Consider the following 21733-nt stretch of genomic DNA (forward strand, 5'->3'; position numbering starts at 1 on the left):
TAGAGAAGAGCTAACACCCATCCTTCTCAAACTCTTCCAAAAAATTGCAGAGGAAGGAACACACCCAAACTCATTCTATGAGGCCACCATCACCCTGATACCAAAACCAGACAAAGATACTACAAAAAAAGAAAATTACAGACCAATATCACTGATGAATATAGATGCAAAAATCCTCAACAAAATACTAGCAAACAGAATCCAACAACACATTAAAAGGATCATACACCATGATCAAGTGGGATTTATCCCAGGGATGCAAGGATTCTTCAATATATGCAAATCAATCCATGTGATACACTGTATTAACAAATTGAAGAATAAAAACCGTATGATCATCTCAATAGATGCAGAAAAAGCTTTTGACACAATTCAGCACACATTTATGATAAAAACTCTCCAGAAAGTGGGCATAGAGGGAACCTACCTCAACATAATAAAGCCCATATATGACAAACCCACAGCAAATATTATTCTCAATGGTGAAAAACTGAAAGCATTTCCTCTAAGATCAGGAACAAGACAAGGATGTCCACTCTCACCACTATTATTCAACATAGTCTTGGAAGTCCTAGCCACAGCAATCAGAGAAGAACAAGAAATAAAAGGAATACAAATTGGAAAAGAAGAAGTAAAACTGTCACTGTTTTCAGATGACATGTTACTATACATAGAGAATCCTAAAGATGCCACCAGAAAATTAAATTCAGCACCACCAAACCACTACTAGCACTACTAGAGCTAATCAATGAATTTGGTAAAGTTGCAGGACACAAAATTAATGCACAGAAATCTCTTGCATTCCTATACACTAATGACGAAAACTCTGAAAGAGAAATTAAGGAAACACTCCCATTTACCACTGCAACAAAAAGAATACCTAGGAATAAACCTACCTAGGGAGACAAAAGACCTATATGCAGATAACTATAAGACACTGATGAAAGAAATTAAAGGTGATACCAACAGATGGAGAGATATACCATGTTCTTGCATTGGAAGAATCAATATTGTGAAAATGACTATACTACCCAAAGAAATCTACAGATTCAATGCAATCCCTATCAAATTACCAGTGGCATTTTTTACAGAACTAGAACAAAAAAATCTTAAAATTTGTATGGAGACACAAAAGACTCTGAGTAGTCAAAGCAGTCTTGAGGGAACAAAAGCAGAGCTGGAGAAGTCAGACTCCCTGACTTCAGACTATACTACAAAGGTACAGTAATCAAGACAATATGGTACTGGCACAAAAACAGAAACATAGATTAATGGAACAGGATAGAAAGTCCAGAGATAAAGCCACACACCTATGGTCAGCTAATCTATGACAAAGGAGGCAAGGATATACAATGGAGAAAAGATAGTCTCTTCAACAAGTGGTGCTGGGAAAACTGGACAGCTACATGGAAAAGAATGAAATCAGAACACTCTCTAACACCATACATAAAAATAAACTCAAAATGGATTAGAGACCTAAACTTAAGACTGGACACTCTAAAACTCTTAGAGGAAAACATAGGAAGAACACTCTTTGACATAAATCACAGCAAGATCTTTTTTGATCCACCTCCTAAAGTAATAGAAATAAAAACAAAAATAAACAAATGGGACCTAATGAAACTTAGAAGCTTTTGCAAAGCAAAGGAAACTACAAACAAGACAAAAAGACAACCCTCAGAATGGGAGAAAATATTTGCAAACGAATCAATGGACAGAGGATTAATCTCCAAAATGTATAAACAGTTCAAGCAGCTAAATATTAAAAAAACAAACAACCCAATCCAAAAATGGGCAGAAGACCGAAATAGACATTTCGCCAAAGAAGACATACAGATGGCCAAGAAGCACATGAAAAGCTGCTCAACATCACTAATTATTAGAGAAATGCAAATCAAAACTACAATGAGGTATCATCACCTCACACCAGTTAGAATGGGCATCATCAGAAAATCTACAAACAACAAATGCTGGAGAGGGTGTGGAGAAAAGGGAATCCTCTTGCCCTGTTGGTGGGAATGTAAATTGATACAGCCACTATGGAGAACAGTATGGAGGTTCCTTAAAAAACTAAAAGTAGAATTACTATATGATCCAGCAATTCCACTACTAGGCATATACCCAGAGAAAACCATAATTCAAAAAGACACATGCACCCCAATGTTCATTGCAGCACTATTTACAATAGCCAAGACATGGACGCAACCTAAATGCCCATCGACAGACAAATGGATAAAGAAGTTGTGGTACATATATACAATGGAATATTACTCAGCCATAAAAAGGAACGAAATTGGGTCATCTGTTGAGACGTGGATGGATCTAGAGACTGTCATACAAAGTGAAGTAAGTCAGAAAGAGAAAAACAAATATCATATATTAACACATATATGTGGAAGCTAGAAAAATGGTACAGATGAACCGGTTTGCAGGGCAGAAATTGAGACACAGATGTAGAGAACAAACGTATGGACACCAAGGGGAGAAAGCGGCAGGGGGGTGGGGGTGGGGGTGTGATGAATTGGGCGATTGAGATTGACATGTATACACTGATGTGTATAAAATTGATGACTAATAAGAACCTGCTGTATAAAAGAATAAAATAAAATTCAGAAATTCCAAAAAAAAGAAACATTGTACATATTGTCATGGATATGTAATCTAATGGATTAAAGGATACCAAATTTTATTGCTTTGAATTTGCAAAAAAAAAAAAAGAGAGAAATTAAAAATAAATAAAAAATAAAAATTGCCTCACTAACATAAACTCAGGTGGTGTTGAAAGTGGCTTGTTATGAATAACAAAGGACCCTCCTTTCACCTTTATCACTCTGGAGCTATTTCAGTAATTGGGGATAAAACCAAATATTATAATAAAAGATGCTTCTTTCACCTGTTTTAGGACCCAGGGACAAAAAACAATTATAACAAGAGATGTTCTTTTTACTCTTATCACTTAGGAAGTGATAAGAGTTTTAGAAGCTCTGTGCCAAGAACCAGGACAAAGACCAAATACGTATTTCTTTTTTTTATAAATTTATTTATTTATTTATTTTTGGCTGCGTTGGGCCTTTGTTGCTGCACGCGGGCTTTCTTCAGTTGCGTCGAGCAGGGACTACTCTTAGTTGCGGTGTGTGGGTTTCTCACTGCAGTGGCTTCTCTTGTTGTGCAGCACGGGCTCTAGGTGCATAGGCTTCAGTAGTTGTGGCACACGGGCTCAGTAGTTGTGGCACATGGGCTCTAGAGCGCAGGCTCAGTAGTTGTGGTGCACGGGCTTAGTTGCTCCGCGGCATGTGGGATCTTCCCAGACCAGGTCTCGAACCCATGTCCCCTGCATTAGCAGGTGGATTCTTAACCACTGTGCCACCAGGGAAGCCCCGTATTTCTTATTATATCAAAATATCAGTCATCAAGCTTGTTGATTTTAAAAATAAAAGAGTTGGTTATTTTACCAGCAAGAATTGGTTTAATTGGGAATAGCAGAGAGTTGCAATTCAGGACAAATAAGCCACAGCAAAAATCATAGGCAAGTCCAACAAACAAAGGACAGGAAAGTTATTTTATAGAGAAAAAGGAGGAAGTTGGAAAAGCTTGTTTTGAATGAAAGCTCACTGAAGAAAAGTAAGAGTTCAGGGTGATGACACTTTGTCATTGGCTGAGTTGCTGGGGTAGTCGAATTCTTGTAGGTTACTCAACATACACCTCTTCCTGTTGGGGTCTGTAATTGGTGATTCTCTCCTGTTGATGATTCTTCTGTTGGGATCTGTAATTGACTTTGAGTTGTACTGCATGAGAGCTTCCACTTCTAGCCTCTCGATGCCATTTTTAGTGAGGTTTCCCTTTATTAATTTTCACAAGTTTATGATATACAGCTTTCTGTGTGCATGTTACACTTCGATTTTTTTTAATAAAAATTTATTTATTTATTTATTTTTGCCTGTGTGGGTCTTTTTTCTGCGCGCGGGCTTTCTTTAGTTGCGGCAAGTGGGGGCTACTCTTCATTGTGGTGCGCAGGCTTCTCATTGCGGTGGCTTCTCTTGTTGTGGAGCACAGGCTCTAAGCACGTGGGCTTCAGTAGTTGTGGCACGTGGGCTCAGTAGTTGTGGCGAACGGGCTCTAGAGTGCAGGCTCAGTAGTTGTGGTGCACAGGCTTAGTTGCTCCACGTCATGTGGGATCTTCCCGGACCAGGGCTCGAACCCATGTCCCCTGCATTGGCAGGCGGATTCTTAACCACTGCGCCACCAGGGAAGCCCCCGACACTTTGATTTTTTTAAAAACCCTTATTAATTTAAAAAAATTCAGGGGGACTTCCCCGGCAGTCCAGTGGTTAAGACTCCGCACTTCCACTGCAGGGGGCACGGGTTTGATCCTTGGTCGGGGAGCTAAGATCCCACACGCCATGTGGTGTGGCCAAAAAAAGAAAAATCAGTAGATTTGAAGTAGCTAAACCATTTTTATGTTTTTCACCAGTTCATTAATGGAAGTTTCCGTAAGAACCCCACTGTCTATGAACATGCCTATCACACAGACACAGTGGGGGTCAATAGCCAATCTAGCTAGTAGGGTCTGCTAAGATTCTTTGAGATTAATGTTTGAACAAGAAATGTCATACAGATGTAGGGGTGTAGTCTTAATTTGGTTTACCCCAGAGCAGGACCTGAGATGAGAATTGCATGTAGTCTGTGAGATGATTCTGTTACCTAACTCAGGTTCAGCTGCTTATCACTCAAGAATCCAATACTGAGAGACAAGTGTTGGGTAAAAGGAAAGATAGCTTTATTGAGGAAGCTGGCAATCCTGGGGAAGAGGTGGACTCATGTCCCAAAGAACAAACTCCTGACTCCCCAGGTTTTACTCAGAAATTATATTGGAAAAGAAGAAGGGGATACATCCTGAGGAGAGGGTTGTGGGGTATGTGATCAGCTCATGGACATTCTTCTGATTGGTTGGTGGTGAGGTACTCAGGAGTCAACAGCATTAACCTTCTGGTTCCGACTAGTCTGGAGTCTACGTGCTTGTAGGCGGGATATGATTAACTTCTTCCATCTGGCAAGCATTTCAGTATCTGCAAAATAGCTCAAAGAATATGGCTTAGAATATTATCTATAGTCCTTGAGGAGGAACTAAAGGTCCTTGACTTTGTTTAGTGGCTAAACTATTATTATCTTGTCTTATTTGACTGTTTTCCTTTGTCTCCGCATTTTCTCACTTCTCTGATTAAATTTATTCATTGGAACTCAGGGAAGGCCTAGGAGGCTAAAGTTTTTCTACAGATAATAGGCAGGCAGAGGAAATGTGTGTGTGTGGGGGGGGTGTTCTGTCCCAGGAAGGCCCCATAGGGTCCTGCTCAGTTACAATTTCAGGAAGCACCATATAACAGAAGTAGGAAAGTGAGACAGAGAAGGGAAGAAAGCCAACACAGAGTACAGGTTCCCTCTGTGGGTAGTTGAGGCTCAATCCCTCTAAAGTCCTTTTGATGATGGTCCCCATTTTAAAATATAGAAGTGGGGGATGAGAGATATTAAGTAACCTGCACAAGCTCACAGAGTTAAGAAGTGGTAGAACAAGAATTTGTACCAATCTGATCAGAGACCAAGGACAGTTTAGCCTGAAGGACACCAACCAGGTTTTAGAAACTGGAATCTAGAAATGAGGGAAAAGGAAACCAATGCAAGCAGGTTGCAAGCAAATAGAGTGATTGCCTGGAATTGGCACTGTGTCTGAATCTTGCTTTTATATGATGACTGGGTCAGGTGAAAGGTTGAGTCTGGTGATGGAGCTAATAAAATGTATGGAATTCTCTTTCAATAATATGAGCTCAGACATTCTCAATGAATCCTTTTGTAGTCTTTATAAATTCACAAGTTAAAGAACCCCTTCCTCTGATGTACTGGTGTAAGTAAGTATCTGGACTGAACTCATTTTCCCGAAGGTTGCACTGTGAGCAATCTAACAAAGTGGGAAAAACCAGGTTGGCAGCCCCCCTGACAAAGTGTCATTTTAACAAGCCCTATTTCCATCCACATGTGCTATTCTTACAAGAACTCTTAGGGCAAGGTGGCCATTAGTAAACTTACTATTGGTAACTTCATCTCTGGCAAAAACTCCTGGATCTTTTCCCTGGGTCAGAAATAACATTACTCTCTTAGTGTCTGTACTTTGAGTTCAGCACTCAAAAGACAGTACTCAAAGTATTCAATTGTTAGTACTTGATTCAGCTCTAGGATAAACAATGAAAACCTGCTGCTGCTTTAGATGCTTGTTTCTCAGATGCTTGTTTTAGCAGACCAAAGTACTATTTAGTTCTTGGCACTGCTGTTTAGGTCTTGAGTTCCTCGTTCTTTCAAAGATCTGTACCCTGCAAAAGAAAGCAGGCAGAAATCTAGGTTGCAGCTTTGCTATGAAAAAGGTTTGTGGAAGAAAATATTTTTAAAAGATACAACTGATAAAGTACCATTATTCAAAATATACAAAGAGCTCCTAAAACTCAACAATAAGAAAACAACCTGAGTTTTAAAAGGGCAAAACACTTGAACAGAGATTTCATGGAAGAAGATACACAGATGGCAAGTAAGCATATGAAAGATATTTGACATCATTTGTCATTAGGGAATTACAAATAAAAATAATGAGATACCACTACACACTTATTAGAATGGCCAAAATCCAAAACAATGACAACACCAAATGCTGGCAAGAATGTAGAGCAAAAAGAACTCTAACTCCATTGCTGGTAGAAATACAAAATAGTACAGCCACTTTGGAAGACACTTACAAACTAAACATACTCTTACCATGCAATCCAGCAATCGAGATCCTTGGTATTTACTCAATAAATTGAAAACTTATGTCCACACAAAAACCTACACATGTGTATTTATAGCGGCTTTATTCATAGTTGCCAAAACTTAGAAGCATTCAAGATTCCTTCAGTAGGTGAATGGATAAAGAAACTGTGGTACATTCAGGCAATGGAATATTATTCAGTGCTAAAAAGAAATGAGTTAACAGGACTCCCCTGGAGGTGCAGTGGTTAAGAATCCGCCTGTCAATACAGGGGACATGGGTTCGAGCCCAGGTCTGGGAAGATCCCACATGCCGTGGAGCACAAAGCCTGTGAGCCACAACTACTGAAACCCACGTGCCTAGAGCCTGTGCTCTGCAACAAGAAAAGCCACCGCAATGAGAAGCCCGCGCACCACAACGAAGAGTAGCCCCCGCTTGCCGCAACTAGAGAAAGCCCACACACAGCAATGAAGACCCAAACAGCCAAAAATAAATAAATAAATAAATAATTTAAAATGTTTAAAAAAAAAAAGGAAAAGAAATGAGCTATCAAGCCATGAAAAGACTTGGAGGAAAATTAAATGCATATCACTAAGTAAAAGAAGCCAATCTGAAAAGGCTACATACTGTGTGACTCTGGCCATATGACATTCTGGGAAAGGCAAAACTAGGGAGACAGTGAAAAGATCAGAGGCTGCCAGAGGTTTGTGGGGAGGGAGAGATGAATAGGCAGAGCACACGGTGAAACTATTCTGTATGATATTACAATGGTGGATACAGATTACTATGCATTTGTCAAAACCTATAGACTGGGCAACACCTAGAGTGAACCCTAATGTAAACTAGAGACTTTGGATAATAAGGATGTGAAAATGTAGGTTCATCACTTGTAACAGATGTACCACTGTGGTACATGGATGTCTATTGTGGGGGAGGGTGAGTCTGTGTGAGGGGAGGGATATATAAAAACTCTCTGTACTTTCTGCTCTTTTGCCTGGGAACCTCAAACTGCTCTAAAAAATAAAGTTCATTAGTTAAAAAAGAAAAAGTTTGGAAAGCAATATGACAGGGGACAAGGAGGGTCCAGAAGGTGAGCCTGGCAGAAGAGATCAGGAAATTCAAAGACTGGGCAGACAACAGGCCAATTAGCAGAGAGGCAATCAAGGATGGAATGCTCAGCAGGTTCTGTTTAGGTCTGTACAGACAAGAGGTGGTCAGTGCAAGCAGGGAGAAGGGAACAAGTGTTGGATCTGGATGGGCAGGCAGCATCCTAGGGGAAGCAGCACTGGTGTGTGGAACTGGCAGGCTCTGATCCCAGAGCCAAACCATTTGCTCTTTACCCTGTTCTAAACATTCTTCCAGAGGTTGGGGGCTGGTCCCCCAATGGCTCATGCTGAGTGAGATGAGAACAGAGATGCCAGGTTACGTGAGAGTTTCCACCGTTGTTTCCTTCCTTCTCTGTTTTATTTCCTTGTCAAGGTACTGGCCACAGGTCTACCCATAAGAAAACTAATGTTAGCTCCAGAGAAATGAAGGGCTTCTGAAGAAACCCCAGCAAAGAAGAACTTGATGTATAAAGTCTCCTGCACGGAATTCCCTGGCTGCCCAGTGGTTAGGACTCTCTGCTTCCACTGCAGGGGGCCCGGGTTTGATCCCTAGTGGGGGAACGAAGATCCCACATGCCGCACAGTGTGGCAAAAAAGAAAGTCTCCTTCACTTTGCTGAACTCCTTAAGGACAGAGCCCCAACTATAAAAGGCTTAATCAACAAGGCAAAGTTGTTATTCCTCATAATAAGCACATTAGCAATGAAACAGTTCTAGGGGAGGTTAATTCAGTGACAGCTTCTTTCTTCCTTTTTTTAAACTTTACCCTTTTTCCAATCTCTTTCTATTCCCCACCCTCCACCCCCCAGTCCCTGGCAACCACTTTTCTACTCTCTGTTTCTATTAATTTAACTTTATATTTAGAGTCCGCATATAAGTGGTACCATGCAGTATTTGTCCTTCTCTGACTTATTTCACCTAGCATAATGCCCTCAAGGTCCATCCATGTTGTTGCAAACATCAGAATTTTCTTCTTTCTTGGACACTTAGCTTGTTTCCGTATCTTGGCTATTGTGAATAATGCTGCAGTGAACATGGGAGTGCAGGTCTCTCGTCGATACCCGGTATTCATTTTCTTTAGATATACATATATACCCAGAAGTGGGATTGCTGGATCATAGAGTAGTAGTTCTATTTTTAATTTTTGAGGAACTTCCATACTATTTTCCATTGGGACAGATTCTTTTCCTCCCTGCTCTGCTGCCCTGGCTTACTCCCTGAGGCTGGTTCCCCTCATAGTCATAATAGGCTGGATGCTGCAGTCCCTGGCAACATATGAAGGAAAATCCAACAATATTGAGGGATGAAGAGAACATTTTCTCCCATGTGTTTCTTTTTATCATCAGAAAAACTCTTCTCCCAGTCACAAGAAGACACAATTCCCCTTATGTGAGGAGCTAGAATAGCCAAATTCACGGAGACAGAAAGTGGAATGGTGGTTTCAGGGGCTGAGGAGAGAGGAGAATGTGAAGTTGGTATTTAATAGGTACAGAGTTTCAGCTGGGGAAGATGAAAAAGTTCTGGAGATGGAAATGGTGGTAATGTTTGGACAACAGTATGTATGTTCTTAATGTCACAGAACTGTACACTTAAAATGGTCAAAAATGGTAAAATTTTTAAATTGAGATATAATTGACATATAACATTGTATTCGTTTCAGGTGTACAACATAATGATTCTATATACGTATGCAGTACATGATGATCACCATTGTAAGTGTAGTTAATGTCCGTCACCACACATAGTTACAATTTTTTTTCCTGTGATGAAAACTTTTAAAATCGTCTCTTAGCAACTTTCAAATATACAATACAGTGTTATTAAATATAGTCACCATGCTGTACATTACATCCCCAGGACTTATTTATTATAACTAGAAGTCTGGACCTTTTGACTACCTTCACCCATTTCACCCACCCCCCCCAACCAAAAATGGTAAATTTTATGTTATGTATATTTTATCACAAGTTTAAAAAAATGTTTTCTCAGAAGCCCCACAGTAAATCTCCTCTCACATTTCACAGGCCAGAATTCTGCCACCTGCCCATTCCTAAACCAATGATAATGGCAACAATAATAAAATTACTGTGATTGGCTTGGTCTAATCAAGATTCACCACCCCTGTGACTAAGGGGGTGGGTAGATCCAGAGTCCCCTGAAGCACACAGCTGCCCAATGCTCGAACAATATTTGGATTTAGATTCTGTTAATGAGGAAAAAATAGCGGGGGTGGGGAGGTATTGGGGAGGATGGCCACTGGGTAGGATACAAAGACAAAGACCCTAGCAAGGTTTTCCCACTGAGGCAAGGAAGGACTTGATTCCTTCAGGACACCCAAACTTTTCTGAAAATTCATGTGAGACTTACCGACTCCAACCCCCAGGAGGCCTCGGGGACTTATACTGTCTCTCAGATCTGTCCCTTTCCCTTTTCACTCCAAGGACAGACATTGTAATCTCATCACTTCACATCTGACTGTGATACCAGTCTCCTGAGGGACATCTCTGCCTCTGGTTTCATTCCCATTTGGATCCATCTTAAACACCAGTGCTAGAATAACTTACAGAACCAACACCTATGTCCAAACTGCTTACCAGGCTGGCTAGAACTCTTCTGCAATCCTCGTTTTCAGTCTCCCTACTAGTACGCTTCTTAGGGCAAGGATTTTGCCTTACTCATTTTATTCCTAATACCTGGAATAGTGCTGATAATTCATTCATAGGTTTTGCCCATTCAATTTATATTTATAGTGTTCAGCAAATATTGAATAAGTAAATAAATTATTCAATGAATGAATAAATCCATGACCTGACTCTTCCCAGTTTGTGCCGTTTTTCTTTTTCTCACATGAATCTTTTGCTGAGAGAAAGTCAACAAAATACTCATTGTTCCCTGACCACATCACGTACCTTGTCAACCACCCCTGTGAATTTACCCACACAGTTTCTCCAGTTTATAATGTTCTTCTCTCTCTTCTCTGATAATCAGAGACCTACATGTCCTTTAAGGCCAAGACCAAATCCCGCCTTCAATGTGAGTGCTTCTCAGTTATCCAAGGCTTCAGTGACCTACTCTCTCATCATCTATGATTTTTACGGTCTGTATCTACTCAGCATACATTTTACATATATTTTCTTTTAAGTATATATTATCTTTTAAGTATCTCCCCAGTTAGTATTTAAACCCCTTGAATTCAGGAATCCTGTTTTATGTCTGTTTTTATTTCCAATACCTAATCTAATACTACAATAAATATAAGTTTCTAAGGATGGTCGGATTTTTTTGCATTGATTAATACATCATAAAAAGTCTGGGGCTTCTTTAAACCTAATTGAGATTATAAGTGAATAATTAAGCTCTTAAAATTAGAGAGTAATATTTCCATTAAATTTAATCCTAGTATATGTATACATTGTGTACCCGTATATCCATTTACCAGAATATACACAGAGCCACAATTACATCTGGTTGTTGTACTAGGTTGATGAATTATGGGTCACTTTTCAAAGGCAAATATTATAGTGCATCCCAGGACACCTGTGTTCACAGGATCAGCTCTCTGAAACTATATTTGGATGTACAATCTATTAAAAGCTTCTTGTACTGAGTGACCTTTCAGGCAGAATTTAGATCGAATACTCACACTGCTGCTGCCTGTTGCTGAGTGGAAGAGAGCAGAAAACCCTGGATTCAAACCTCTATTGGGTTTTTGTTTTGCGTGTTTTGTTTCTTTTTCATTTGCCTTAAGAAGATGAACAATGAAACCACAACCCTGATATCCTTAAAGGAGGCAATGAAAAGGTTGCTAATGGCTACAGGGAGGGAGCAAGCATGGGTCTGCTTTTCTGGGAAGATGAGTAAGAGAAGAATGAAGAATAAAAATAAGCAAAGAACTACGGACATGCTAATTAGAATTCTTTCTCTGTTAACGTGTTCAGGTTCAAAAAATGTCAATTAATAGTAAAGAAAAATCTACTCCCAGGTGCTATAATTCCATTCAATTAATGCATGTGCTATATGCCAGGTTTACAAAAATAAGTAACATGTGGTTTCTGCCCTCAAGGAGCTCACAGCCTTAGGAATAACAGAAGTATTCAAAAATGCTTACAATTTAATGTGACTGACATTATAATGGTGATGTTCCTAAAGGGCTATGAGAACATGAAGAGAGGAATGAATTTTGCCTTTGACACTAGGAAAAGGAACCCTTCATAGAGGGACATTTAGGCTGGATCTGAAAGTGTGAGTAGGAGTTTACAAGAAATAAAAATACGGTAAGGAATTCTAGGCTGAGGAAACAGTACACGGAAGCATAGAAGCTTGGAATCGCATACGGTATTCAGTCAGCAGCTAGATGTCTCATATGACTGGTGACTAGGATGTGTGAGAGGACTGGCAGAAGATGGGGGCAAAGGGTAAAGAGCCTATGTTTCCTGCTGAGGAAATCCAACTTGGCTCCAGCAATATCACTGGGCAAGTCGGCAGCATAAAAGGTATATAATAGTCAAATTATAAGATCAGAATTGTGTTTTAGAAGAATATCTCTGGAGAATGGATTGGACATGGAAAGGAGGAATCAAGTTAGACTACTGTCTGTAATCCTAGGTCCACGTGAAAGATGGTGATTAACTGGCTTACTGGAGATAGAGAGGATGGGATGGATTAGAGACACACTGATGGAGAGAAAGGGAAAAAATGGTGAGTTATTCTGAGATTTCTAGTTGGAGGAATTGGGTAGATGGTGATGCCATTAACTGAGCTGGAGAATTGTAGTAGAAACACAGATTTGCAGACATGTTGTTTAGGATTTATTTGGAATGATCGGGAATACCTTTTGGTGAAAAGATTCCAAAGAACTGCTCCAATTGTAAACCTTTATACTGAATGACAAGCTAGAGTTTACCTCTAGAGTTCAAGCTGGAGATGACCTAAAAGCAATATCTTCTTAAAGGTCTAAAAGTTAATACAAAGAGTTTGCCAGATATCATAGTTTTGACTTGCAGACAGAGATTACTGGCATATTAGGTCATGCAGGCCTATACTACAAAAATGCACATTTCGTACAGAGCCTTATCTATATGTAAATAGAATCCAAAGCAATGAGAAAATTCCATTGCCGAAATTTCTGAAGATGGGGTGCGAGAGGAGGGAGGAGGGACTTAGTAGATTCAGCTTAAGACAGTTGAGTTTGACATCACCATCCAGGTGGAGATGTGCAAAACATAGTTGAAAATACAGGTCTAGAGCTTAGGAGAGGGGTGGTACCTGAAGCTAAATTAGCCTTGGGAGATAGTAAAGACCAAGAAGAGAAAATGGTCAAGGATAGAACCCTAGGCAACCACAACAGTATTCGGGTGACTGGGGACATAGAAACTCGGGGAAGTGGCTGTGTGTGTATCATTTCCTTCGTGAAAGACAATGTGGGTGGTTTCAGGCAAATGAGTTGTGTGGTTCCAATTCTTTGTGGTTCAGTTAAGACATAATTTTGGTGCCACAGCGCCCTCTAATGATCAGGGCTGTTCAGAGCTACTCAGATCCCCCTTTTGCTGTTACACTGCTTAGCATTTCACTAACATCACAAATGTCAATCATAGGAGACACGTTTTATTACTTCTGTGTAAGGCCTCTTATAGGTATTGGGGGACAGGCATAAAGATGTCCAAGGAATAGTCTCTGATCCTCTCCCTCCAAGAGCTTACAACTTAGATCATGAAAAGCTAACTTTAAAAATAAAGGAGGAGATGGGGAGTGACAAGTGATAGAGGCAGTCCTGTGAGAGAGAAGTAGGCAGGGAGCAGATCTTCAGGTAGAAAGGCTGAGGGATTCAAGCAGGCAGTGGAATTTGAGCTTATCCTTGATGCATGGGACTTGGACAGTCAGAATAAGGCAGAGAAAGCCACCTTAATAAATACTGGTCTCCGCACTAGTTAGCTATATGACAGTTCAGTTTCAATCTTTTTGAGACTCAATTTCTTTATCCATAAATAGTAAAAATGACTGCTTTACTTCTAATGGTTGTTGTGAGAATCAAATTAAAGCTTGTATAAAATATTTTTTAACGTATAAAGTATGGTACGAAGACAAGACATGGCATGTAATTGAGGTAATTAGACAATTCACATGTTTGGCAATATAAGGAATGCCAGAACTAGGATGATGACTAGAGAGAACGGCAAATGGGAACATTTGTTCATAATCTTAAAATGTAAATAGCTACTCAAATTTGATAGTGGTTATAAACAACGTATTACAGCCTTATATTAAGACAGAACCTTAGTTTTGTGCCCTGACCTAAATTAACTCTTGATTCTTTTATCCTATAGAGTAGACCAAAAACTCCAAGTGTTAGAAGCACAGTTTAAAGAACTGGACTTCACCAAGGATAATCTGACACAGAAATTTGAACATCATAGCAAGACTTTGGCAAACCAAGCTGCCCAAGATGAGCTGTGGACAGCAGTTCTGTCATTCAAGTGAGTATCCAATCAGAAATCAGTGGAATTTTGTGGTTTTGTGAGAACTTGCTGTGGTCATTCTAAAATTGGGTTTCTTTTCTTTTCTTTTTTTTTAATAAATTGATTTATTTATTTTTGGCATTTTTGGCTGCGTTGGGTCTTCATTGCTGCACACGGGCTTTCTCTAGTTGCAGCGAGCGGGGGCTTCTCCGGTTGTGGAGCATGGGCTCTAGGTGCTCGGGCTTCAGTAGTTGCAGCACACAGGCTCAGAAGCTGTGGCTCACAGGCTCTAGAGCGCAGGCTCAGTAGTTGTGGCGCACAGGCTTAGTTGCTCTGCAGCATGTAGGATCTTCCTGGACCAGGGCTCGAACCCGTGTCCCCTGCATTGGCAGGCGTATTCTTTTTTTGTTGTTGTTGTTCTCATTGTTTATTTTTTTTAATTTCTTTTCATTTTTGATGAAACATGAATATTTTTGGTAGAAAATGCACAACACTGTAAACCCCTGATTCCATCCAAATACTCCTCTGAAACACATTTTTGTTCACTCAGTTTTCACTCTTAGAATTCCCTCCTCACCACTTTTTTTTTTTTTAACATCTTTATTGGAGTATAATTGCTTTACAATGGTGTGTTAGTTTCTGCTTTATAACAAAGTGAATCAGTTATACATATACATATGTTCTCATATCTCTTCCCTCTTGCATCTCCCTCCCTCCCACCCTCCCTATCCCAACCCTCTAGGTGGTCACAAAGCACCGAGCTGATCTCCCTGTGCTATGCGGTTGCTTCCCACTAGCTATCTATTTTACGTTTGGTAGTGTATATATGTCCATGGCAGGCGGATTCTTAACCACTGTGCCACCAGGGAAGTCCCTAAAATTGGGTTTCTTAATATGATTCCGACAATGGATTGTGAAGGAGTTACATTTTCTTAAGATCATTCATTCAAAAGAGATTAATTTGAGCACCTGTTTACTTGCCAGAACTGTGGTACACATCTCAGAGTCCCTTGCTTGCCAAAGTCTTACTAACATAGAGATGGATAATATAACTCCTCTGCCATGGAGAAACTTATAGTATGAGTGGCCTGAGATCTAAGCTATCCAGTTTAGTGCAAGCCCTATTTCTTTTCTTTCTTTTTTTTTTATTCTTTTAATAGTGTGTATCTGTTAATCCCAAACTCCTAATTTATCTCTCTCCCCTTCCCCTCTGGTAACTGTAAAATTGTTTTCTATGTCTGTGAATCTGTTTTGTAAATAAGTTCATTTGTATAATTTTTTAAGATTCCACATATAAGTGATATCATGTGGTATTTGTCTTTGTCTGACTTACTTAATTATGATAATCTCTAGGGCCATCCATGTTGTTGCAAGTGTCATTATTTTGTTCTTTTTTCTGTCTGAGTAACATTTCTCTGTATATATGTATCACATCTTCTCTATCCATTCATTGGTCGATGGACACTTAGGTTGCTTCCATGTCTTGGCTATTGTAAATAACTACTATGAACACTGGCAGGCCCTATTTCTAAAGTAAGCATTTTCTAAACTGCAACAGCTGGTTGTTACCTGAAAACTGGGTTCAGCTCTTGGTGGGCGTTGAGCCAAAAGACAACCAAGCCAAAGACTGGGACAAGAAAGGATGTATTACTTGCAGCAAGTAAGGAAAACACCAGGGATCTTTCCCAAAGCAGCGTCTTCCCAAACAGCAAAACTGGGGAAGTTTTATGCTAAGGGTACATGCATATTCATGAAGGGGCATGAATAGAGGAGAATTCAGCAGCGAATTGGGGCAAAGGTTGACAGAGTCCAAGCTTTAGTTGACTGAAGTCATAAGGGTCAGAAAAGGTCAACATCATTATTCCATCTTCCACTGGGTGGGGATCTCAGTTCCTGCAAAGCTCAAAAGATATGTATCAGATTGTTATGTATATCCCTTGAGGAGGAACTAGGACTCTTATCACTAAACTACTTTTTCTTGACAGCTTTTCCTTTGTTCCTGCATTCCCTCACTTCCCATTAAGATCATGAATTACTGAGACCTGTTCAAGGTCAAGCACTGTGGCCAGGCTTAGATCACAAAATGGCTTAGGTCAAAAATGGCTTCTCGGGCTTCCCTGGTGGCGCAGTGGTTGAGAATCTGCCTGCCAATGCAGGGGACACGGGTTCGAGCCCTGGTCTGGGAAGATCCCACATGCCATGGAGCGACTAGGCCCGTGAGCCACAATTGCTGAGCCTGCGCGTCTGGAGCCTGTGCTCCGCAACAAGAGAGGCCACGATATGTGAGAGGCCCGCGCACCGCGATGAAGAGTGGACCCCACTTGCCACAACTAGAGGAAGCCCTCGCACAGAAACGAAGACCCAACACAACCATAAATTAATTAAGTAATTAATTAAAAAAAAAAAAAGAATAAAGAGACTTTATTAAAAAAAAAATACTAGGTCCCTCCTTCTAAAAAAAAAAAAAAAAAAAAAATATGGCTTCTCTTATGTCAAGAGAGCCATGCCTGGTTCTCTTTCTCTGGGGACCTCCTACCGTATCTGCTTACAGTTCTCCTAGTAGGTTTATACTTCTTTGAATTATCCTAATAAAATTCGTTTTATGTTTGTATGTAAAGAGTTCTAATGCTTAAGAAGCTCTCCACATTTTTTGTAGGTTCACTCCAATGGAATTGAATATTTTATACAGCTACGTCATTGAAGTACTCATCCGCTTGCACACTCGTGTGCTTGAGAAGCTGCCAGATCTGGTGAGAGGTCTTCCCACCTTAGCCTCCATCCTTAGACGAAAAGTCAAGAACAAGCGCATTAGAGTTGTGTGGGAGTCTGTCCTGGAGGAACATGGGATGCAAGAAGGAGATATCACAGCACTGTGTACCTTCTTTGTAGCACATGGTAACAAGGCAGAATACTACATTGCTAAAGTAAGGCAAATGTATATAAAAGATGTCAATTTCATGATCACTAATATGGTAAAGAACCAGGCTCTGCAGGATGGTTTGCTAAAGGCTGTTCAGGTCATTGAGAAGGGAAAAGCAGTGACGGCCCCTGAAGAGCAAAAGTCATCCCTAGAAGAGTTGATACCATAAGCCAAAAGGTAACCTGTTACCCTAGACCCAGAGATTACACTTCTAGTAATTTATCTTGCAAATGGGAAAAAATACATACATACAATTTATTACAGGCTTATGTTTACAGCATAAGTGAGGAGAGTGTTACATTATGATATACTGATACAGTGGATACTTTCTGTGTAGCAATACAAGAGAATGAAGAAGCTCCTTGTGTAATCGTATAGTAATATGGAGTTATCACCAAGATGTGTTGTTTTAAAATATTCATTTCCAATATATACTGCTAAATGGAAAAAACGGGCAAAACCAAACATATAGGCTACTATATCTATAAACTTCATAAACTTCTTCTGGAGAAATACATTAAAAAGTGATAACATTGGTTTTCTTAGGGAAGAAAACTGAGAGGCTAGGGATCAAATGTAGGAGGAAGTCTTTTCAATGTTAATACATTTGTACTTTTTGAATTTTGAACCATGTGAATGTACTATGTACTAAAAGCAATAAATAAATAAAACATCTAATATATTTTGTATGTTGATGTGCATTTTCTCTCTAGTACACTTCCATAGTTATTTGTACTAGAAAGGGAACTCTCACACACTGACCATATATTTATAATTTTAAAAAAAATTTATTTATTTGGCTGTGCCAGGTCTCAGTTGTGGCATGTGGGACCTTTGTTGCCATGTGTGGGATCTTTAGTTGCGGCATGCGAACTCTTAGTTGCGGCATGTGGGATCTAGTTTCCTGACCAGGGATCGAACTCAGGCCCCCTGCACTGGGAGCGTGGAGTCTTAGCCACTGGACTACTAGATAAGTCCTATTTATAATATTTTTTGAATGAATGCCATGCACTAGGTAGTGTGAATAACAGAAACATTTTAAAATGTGGATCCTACCCTACAGGTAAAAGTTAAGTACTGATGCTTTATTTGGGAGGTACAAATTCAGGATAACCAGAATGAGTAACACTTTGGAAGGCTGTTATGTAGAGAAGGATGAGAAGTAATACAAGATGATGTGTTACCTTGCTGGCTCCTCCTTGACAATAGGTTGCTTGCTAGATCCATGCACTCAGTCTTGTCCTTCTCCAGACACATTGTTTAGAGACACCATGCCCCCCAAAAAAAAGAGAGAGAGAGAAACCATGTGTTGGAAGTGTTACTGAACCAAACTTGGTCTGTTTGCCTGCCATGCAGCAAAGCCAACCTACTGACATGGGGGTGTGTTGAAGGAAAGTGCAGCGTTTATTGCAGGGCACCAAGCAAAGAGAACGGACAGCTAGTGCTGGAAAGATGACAGGAACTCCTCTGTAGCTTCCAGAGAAGGGTTTTAAAGGCAACTTTTGTTGTGAGGGTTGCAGCTCACAGACTTTCTTTTGATTGGTTGGTTGTGAGGTAATAGGGTGATGTTTCCGGAATCTTAATCATCAACCGATTTCTACCCGTTTAGGGTCTAGTGCTTGTGATCAGCATGTAGTCACCATCCTCCACCTGGGTGGGGTGAGCCTTAATTTCTGCAGAACAACTCAAAGATATACATCAGATTGTTGTGTACATCCCTTGAGAAGGAACTAGGACTGTTTTATCACTGAAGTATTGTTTAACCTATTATTAATTTTTCTATTTGGCTGCTTCTCCTTTGCTTCTGCATTTCCTCCCTTCCCTAATTTGTAACTGCTTGAGTCTGCTCTTTGGAACTCAGGGAAGGGCTAGGAAACAAAAGCCTTTGTTTCCTACAAGAAACAGGAGACATGGAGGGGCCTTTGTAGCCGGGAGGGCCCTGCAGGGTCCTGCTTGGTTTCAATCCCCCCTTTTCTTTGATACTCCTCAATCTTACTGGAACAAAAAAGGGAATAAAGTTTTATACAGAGAGGTTAATCATAAACTTGGCAGGGAAACTCGATTTTAGAGGGGCTTGGTTTCAATAGGAAGAAGGAAGGAAAATTTCTCTGTTGTGCTCACAAAGTCTACTGTTTTCAATTGGTCAAAATTGGCTCTGTGGGAAGTGACCCCCTCATACTTCCAGGATGCATCATCTAAGCCCTCCTAGCAGCCACTGGGAAGCCAGTGACTGCATTGTTCAGTGCAGTGTTTCACAGGATCCCAGAAGTGGCAGGAGAAGCCAGAGATTCCAGAAATGCAACTGGTCAGCCCCAGGCAGAGGAAAGGACTATGGGCCCACAAAGTAAACGAGGCCAGGGAAATCTGAGGAAGCACATAAAATGTATCCATTACACAAGACACAGGTACCGGAAAATAGAAATCAAAATGCAAGAGTTAAAATAAGATTACAATAAAAACCATAATCACTAGGCAATATACAAATAAGGAGTTCAGAGGAGGGGTATCATTGTGTGGTGGAGAAATATCTCCTAGAGGAAGTGCCTTGAACTGATCCTTGAAGGAGGCAAAGCCACGAAGCAACTCATTTAGGATGAACTGAGATTTCAAGCAATGGCCCCAAAACACAAGATTTGTATGACAGTGAATAGATCATAACTGAATGTTTAAAAGAATAATAGGAGATTCCACAGGAAAAGGAGGTTGGGATCACATTAGGGAGCCTGGAATTCCAGGCTAAGGGATTGATACTATGGACAACTGGATGACAGTTTTTTGAACCCGCGTTAAAAAAAAAACGAAACTTCCAAAGCTCTCTAGAAAGGATCCACACCTCCTAGTTTTGCCTTCATCTGGAAACCACTCATCTCCAGCACGTAAATGACCTCAGCAAACCCAAAAGACCTTAACGACTATTTACATGCAGTGACTTTCTTTTCTCTTTGCCCACAGCTATTTAGCATTTCCTCAGAAAACTCAGACCTGTTTTTTTTTCCAAAAATTTTTAAATTGTGGTAAAACACACATAACATAAAATTCACCACCTTAACCATTTTTAAAATTTTTTATTATTTTTTTTAAGACTAGTCAAGTGCAGTAGTGAGAACCACCTTAACCATTTTTAGGTGTACAGTTCAGCAGTATTAAATATTTACATTCATAAAATTGTGCAACCACCACCACCATCCGTCTCCAGAACCTGTAAAACTGAAACTCTATATCCATTAAATAATAACTCTACTTTGTCTCTATGAGGCTTGGTTCTTAAGTACTAGAGATCACAGTCTTTATATAATCCCCTCCGTTTTCTTAGCCAAAATCTACTTTTTCATACAACTCAATTCAGTAGGATCAGTTGTCAGTAAAAGAACTCAATACCAAAGTAAAAAAACTTACTCCAAAAGCATAAAAAGATAAAATATTTTCCTTTTGACTTCCTTTGTAATTCTGATTGCTCTAGACTGAAATTTAACACTAAAGTAGTAAGCCCCAGGATCGTGGCAGCAGCACCAAAGTTTGTTTCCCAAGTGCCTGTTAAACTGCAGCAAGTTTGTGGATTCTCTGACCACAGCCTCTCTCGGAGATGCTTTTCCAAGAACTTTGGAAAGCGACCTAAGAGGCTTCGTTACAAATTAACGGAAACAGAAGGGTATTATGAGGAGTACTGAGGAAAGAATTTTTAAAATTACTGTTCGGTTTTTAGCTTGTTTTGAGGCTTCCCATTTTCTGCCTAGAGAGTAACCTTGCGACACTACCAGATTTCCGCAGCCTCCGGGAGGAAGAATCACGCGGGAAAAGCGGAGCCGCAGACGTTGCGACGCAAGGGGAGGGCCCTCTCCCGGGGGCGGGGCGGGCGGCGCGCGCAGGCCCGGAAGTCCCACCCGGCCGAACGTTAGCTGTCTCTGTTCTTGGTAGGTTCTCTAAGGTGGGAGGGGCTGTTTTGGCGGGCAGCTGTGACGTCACTAGCCCTTGTCGGTTTGCTATAGCACTGCAGCCAAGATTAGGCTTTTTGGCTGACCGAAGAAAGGTCAGGGGTGGGCTCAGAGCCCCGGGAGGTGCTCGCTCGCGGCCCCACAGCAGCAGTAAAACTGGAGTCCCGCTCCAGCAGAGCCCGGCGTCCGGGCGGAAGCAGCGTTCTTCCTCGAGCGGTGGCCTGGCGGCTGCGCGCCTCGGCAGCCTCGGGCTTGGCTGCCCGGAACTAAGAGAGCATCCTCACCTGGTAAGAGGGAGGAGGGGAACTTGATGCGAGCCTCCTGTGGCGCCAGAGAGCCAAAGCCCACCGTCCGCCCTGCCGCAGCGGTTGTTAATGCCTGGGAGCAGCCAAGGTTCATTTGTTTTCTTTCCGGATGTTTGTCTTAAACATGGACAAATACACCGCCTTCCAGGGTCGTACTGTTTACCTGGCCAGCAGAACATCTTTTTACTTCAAGACGTTTGATGCTCCCAATCTCTGAATTCTGGTAGGC

General features: G+C 40.7%; 3 protein-coding genes across 6 annotated transcripts in view; all 3 read left to right on the forward strand.

Moving 5' to 3' along the window:
* Positions 1–14267, forward strand: part of WDR53 (WD repeat domain 53) — a 51975-nt gene extending 37708 nt beyond the window's left edge. Inside the window, exon 4 of the mRNA XM_082458677.1 lies at positions 14216–14267. Within this exon, the coding sequence (XP_082314803.1) occupies positions 14216–14220 (5 nt within the window). The 3' untranslated portion in view covers positions 14221–14267. The remainder of the gene's footprint in view (positions 1–14215) is intronic.
* SMCO1 (single-pass membrane protein with coiled-coil domains 1) lies at positions 11582–18521 on the forward strand. The gene is made up of 3 exons (XM_082458723.1): positions 11582–11693; positions 14216–14365; positions 17004–18521. Exons 1-3 carry the CDS (start codon positions 11644–11646, stop codon positions 17434–17436), a joined length of 633 nt encoding a protein of 210 aa, XP_082314849.1. The 5' UTR covers positions 11582–11643; the 3' UTR covers positions 17437–18521.
* Positions 18522–18614: 93 nt separating this feature from the next.
* RNF168 (ring finger protein 168) overlaps positions 18615–21733 on the forward strand; it is a 61553-nt gene continuing 58434 nt past the window's right edge. The window contains exon 1 of one of the 4 annotated variants that reach the window (XM_082458647.1): positions 18615–21486. The gene's annotated coding sequence lies outside the window, so the exon portion shown is untranslated. Of the gene's footprint in view, positions 21728–21733 lie in introns of all 4 variants that reach the window. The other 3 variants (XM_082458648.1, XM_082458646.1, XM_082458649.1) reach the window with 3 other exon arrangements.

This window comes from Balaenoptera physalus (assembly GCF_965194825.1).
Source record: "Balaenoptera physalus genome assembly, chromosome: 4".
Taxonomy (NCBI): Eukaryota; Metazoa; Chordata; class Mammalia; order Artiodactyla; family Balaenopteridae; genus Balaenoptera; species Balaenoptera physalus.

Excerpts from the sequence above, each read along its gene's own strand:
- SMCO1 (XM_082458723.1), top strand. The coding sequence starts at position 11,644 with ATGAACAATGAAACCACAACCCTGATATCCTTAAAGGAGGCAATGAAA. Across the intron at positions 11,694-14,215 it reads TTAAAGGAGGCAATGAAAAG|AGTAGACCAAAAACTCCAAG; the intron begins GTTGCTAATGGC and ends TTTATCCTATAG. Across the intron at positions 14,366-17,003 it reads ACAGCAGTTCTGTCATTCAA|GTTCACTCCAATGGAATTGA; the intron begins GTGAGTATCCAA and ends CATTTTTTGTAG.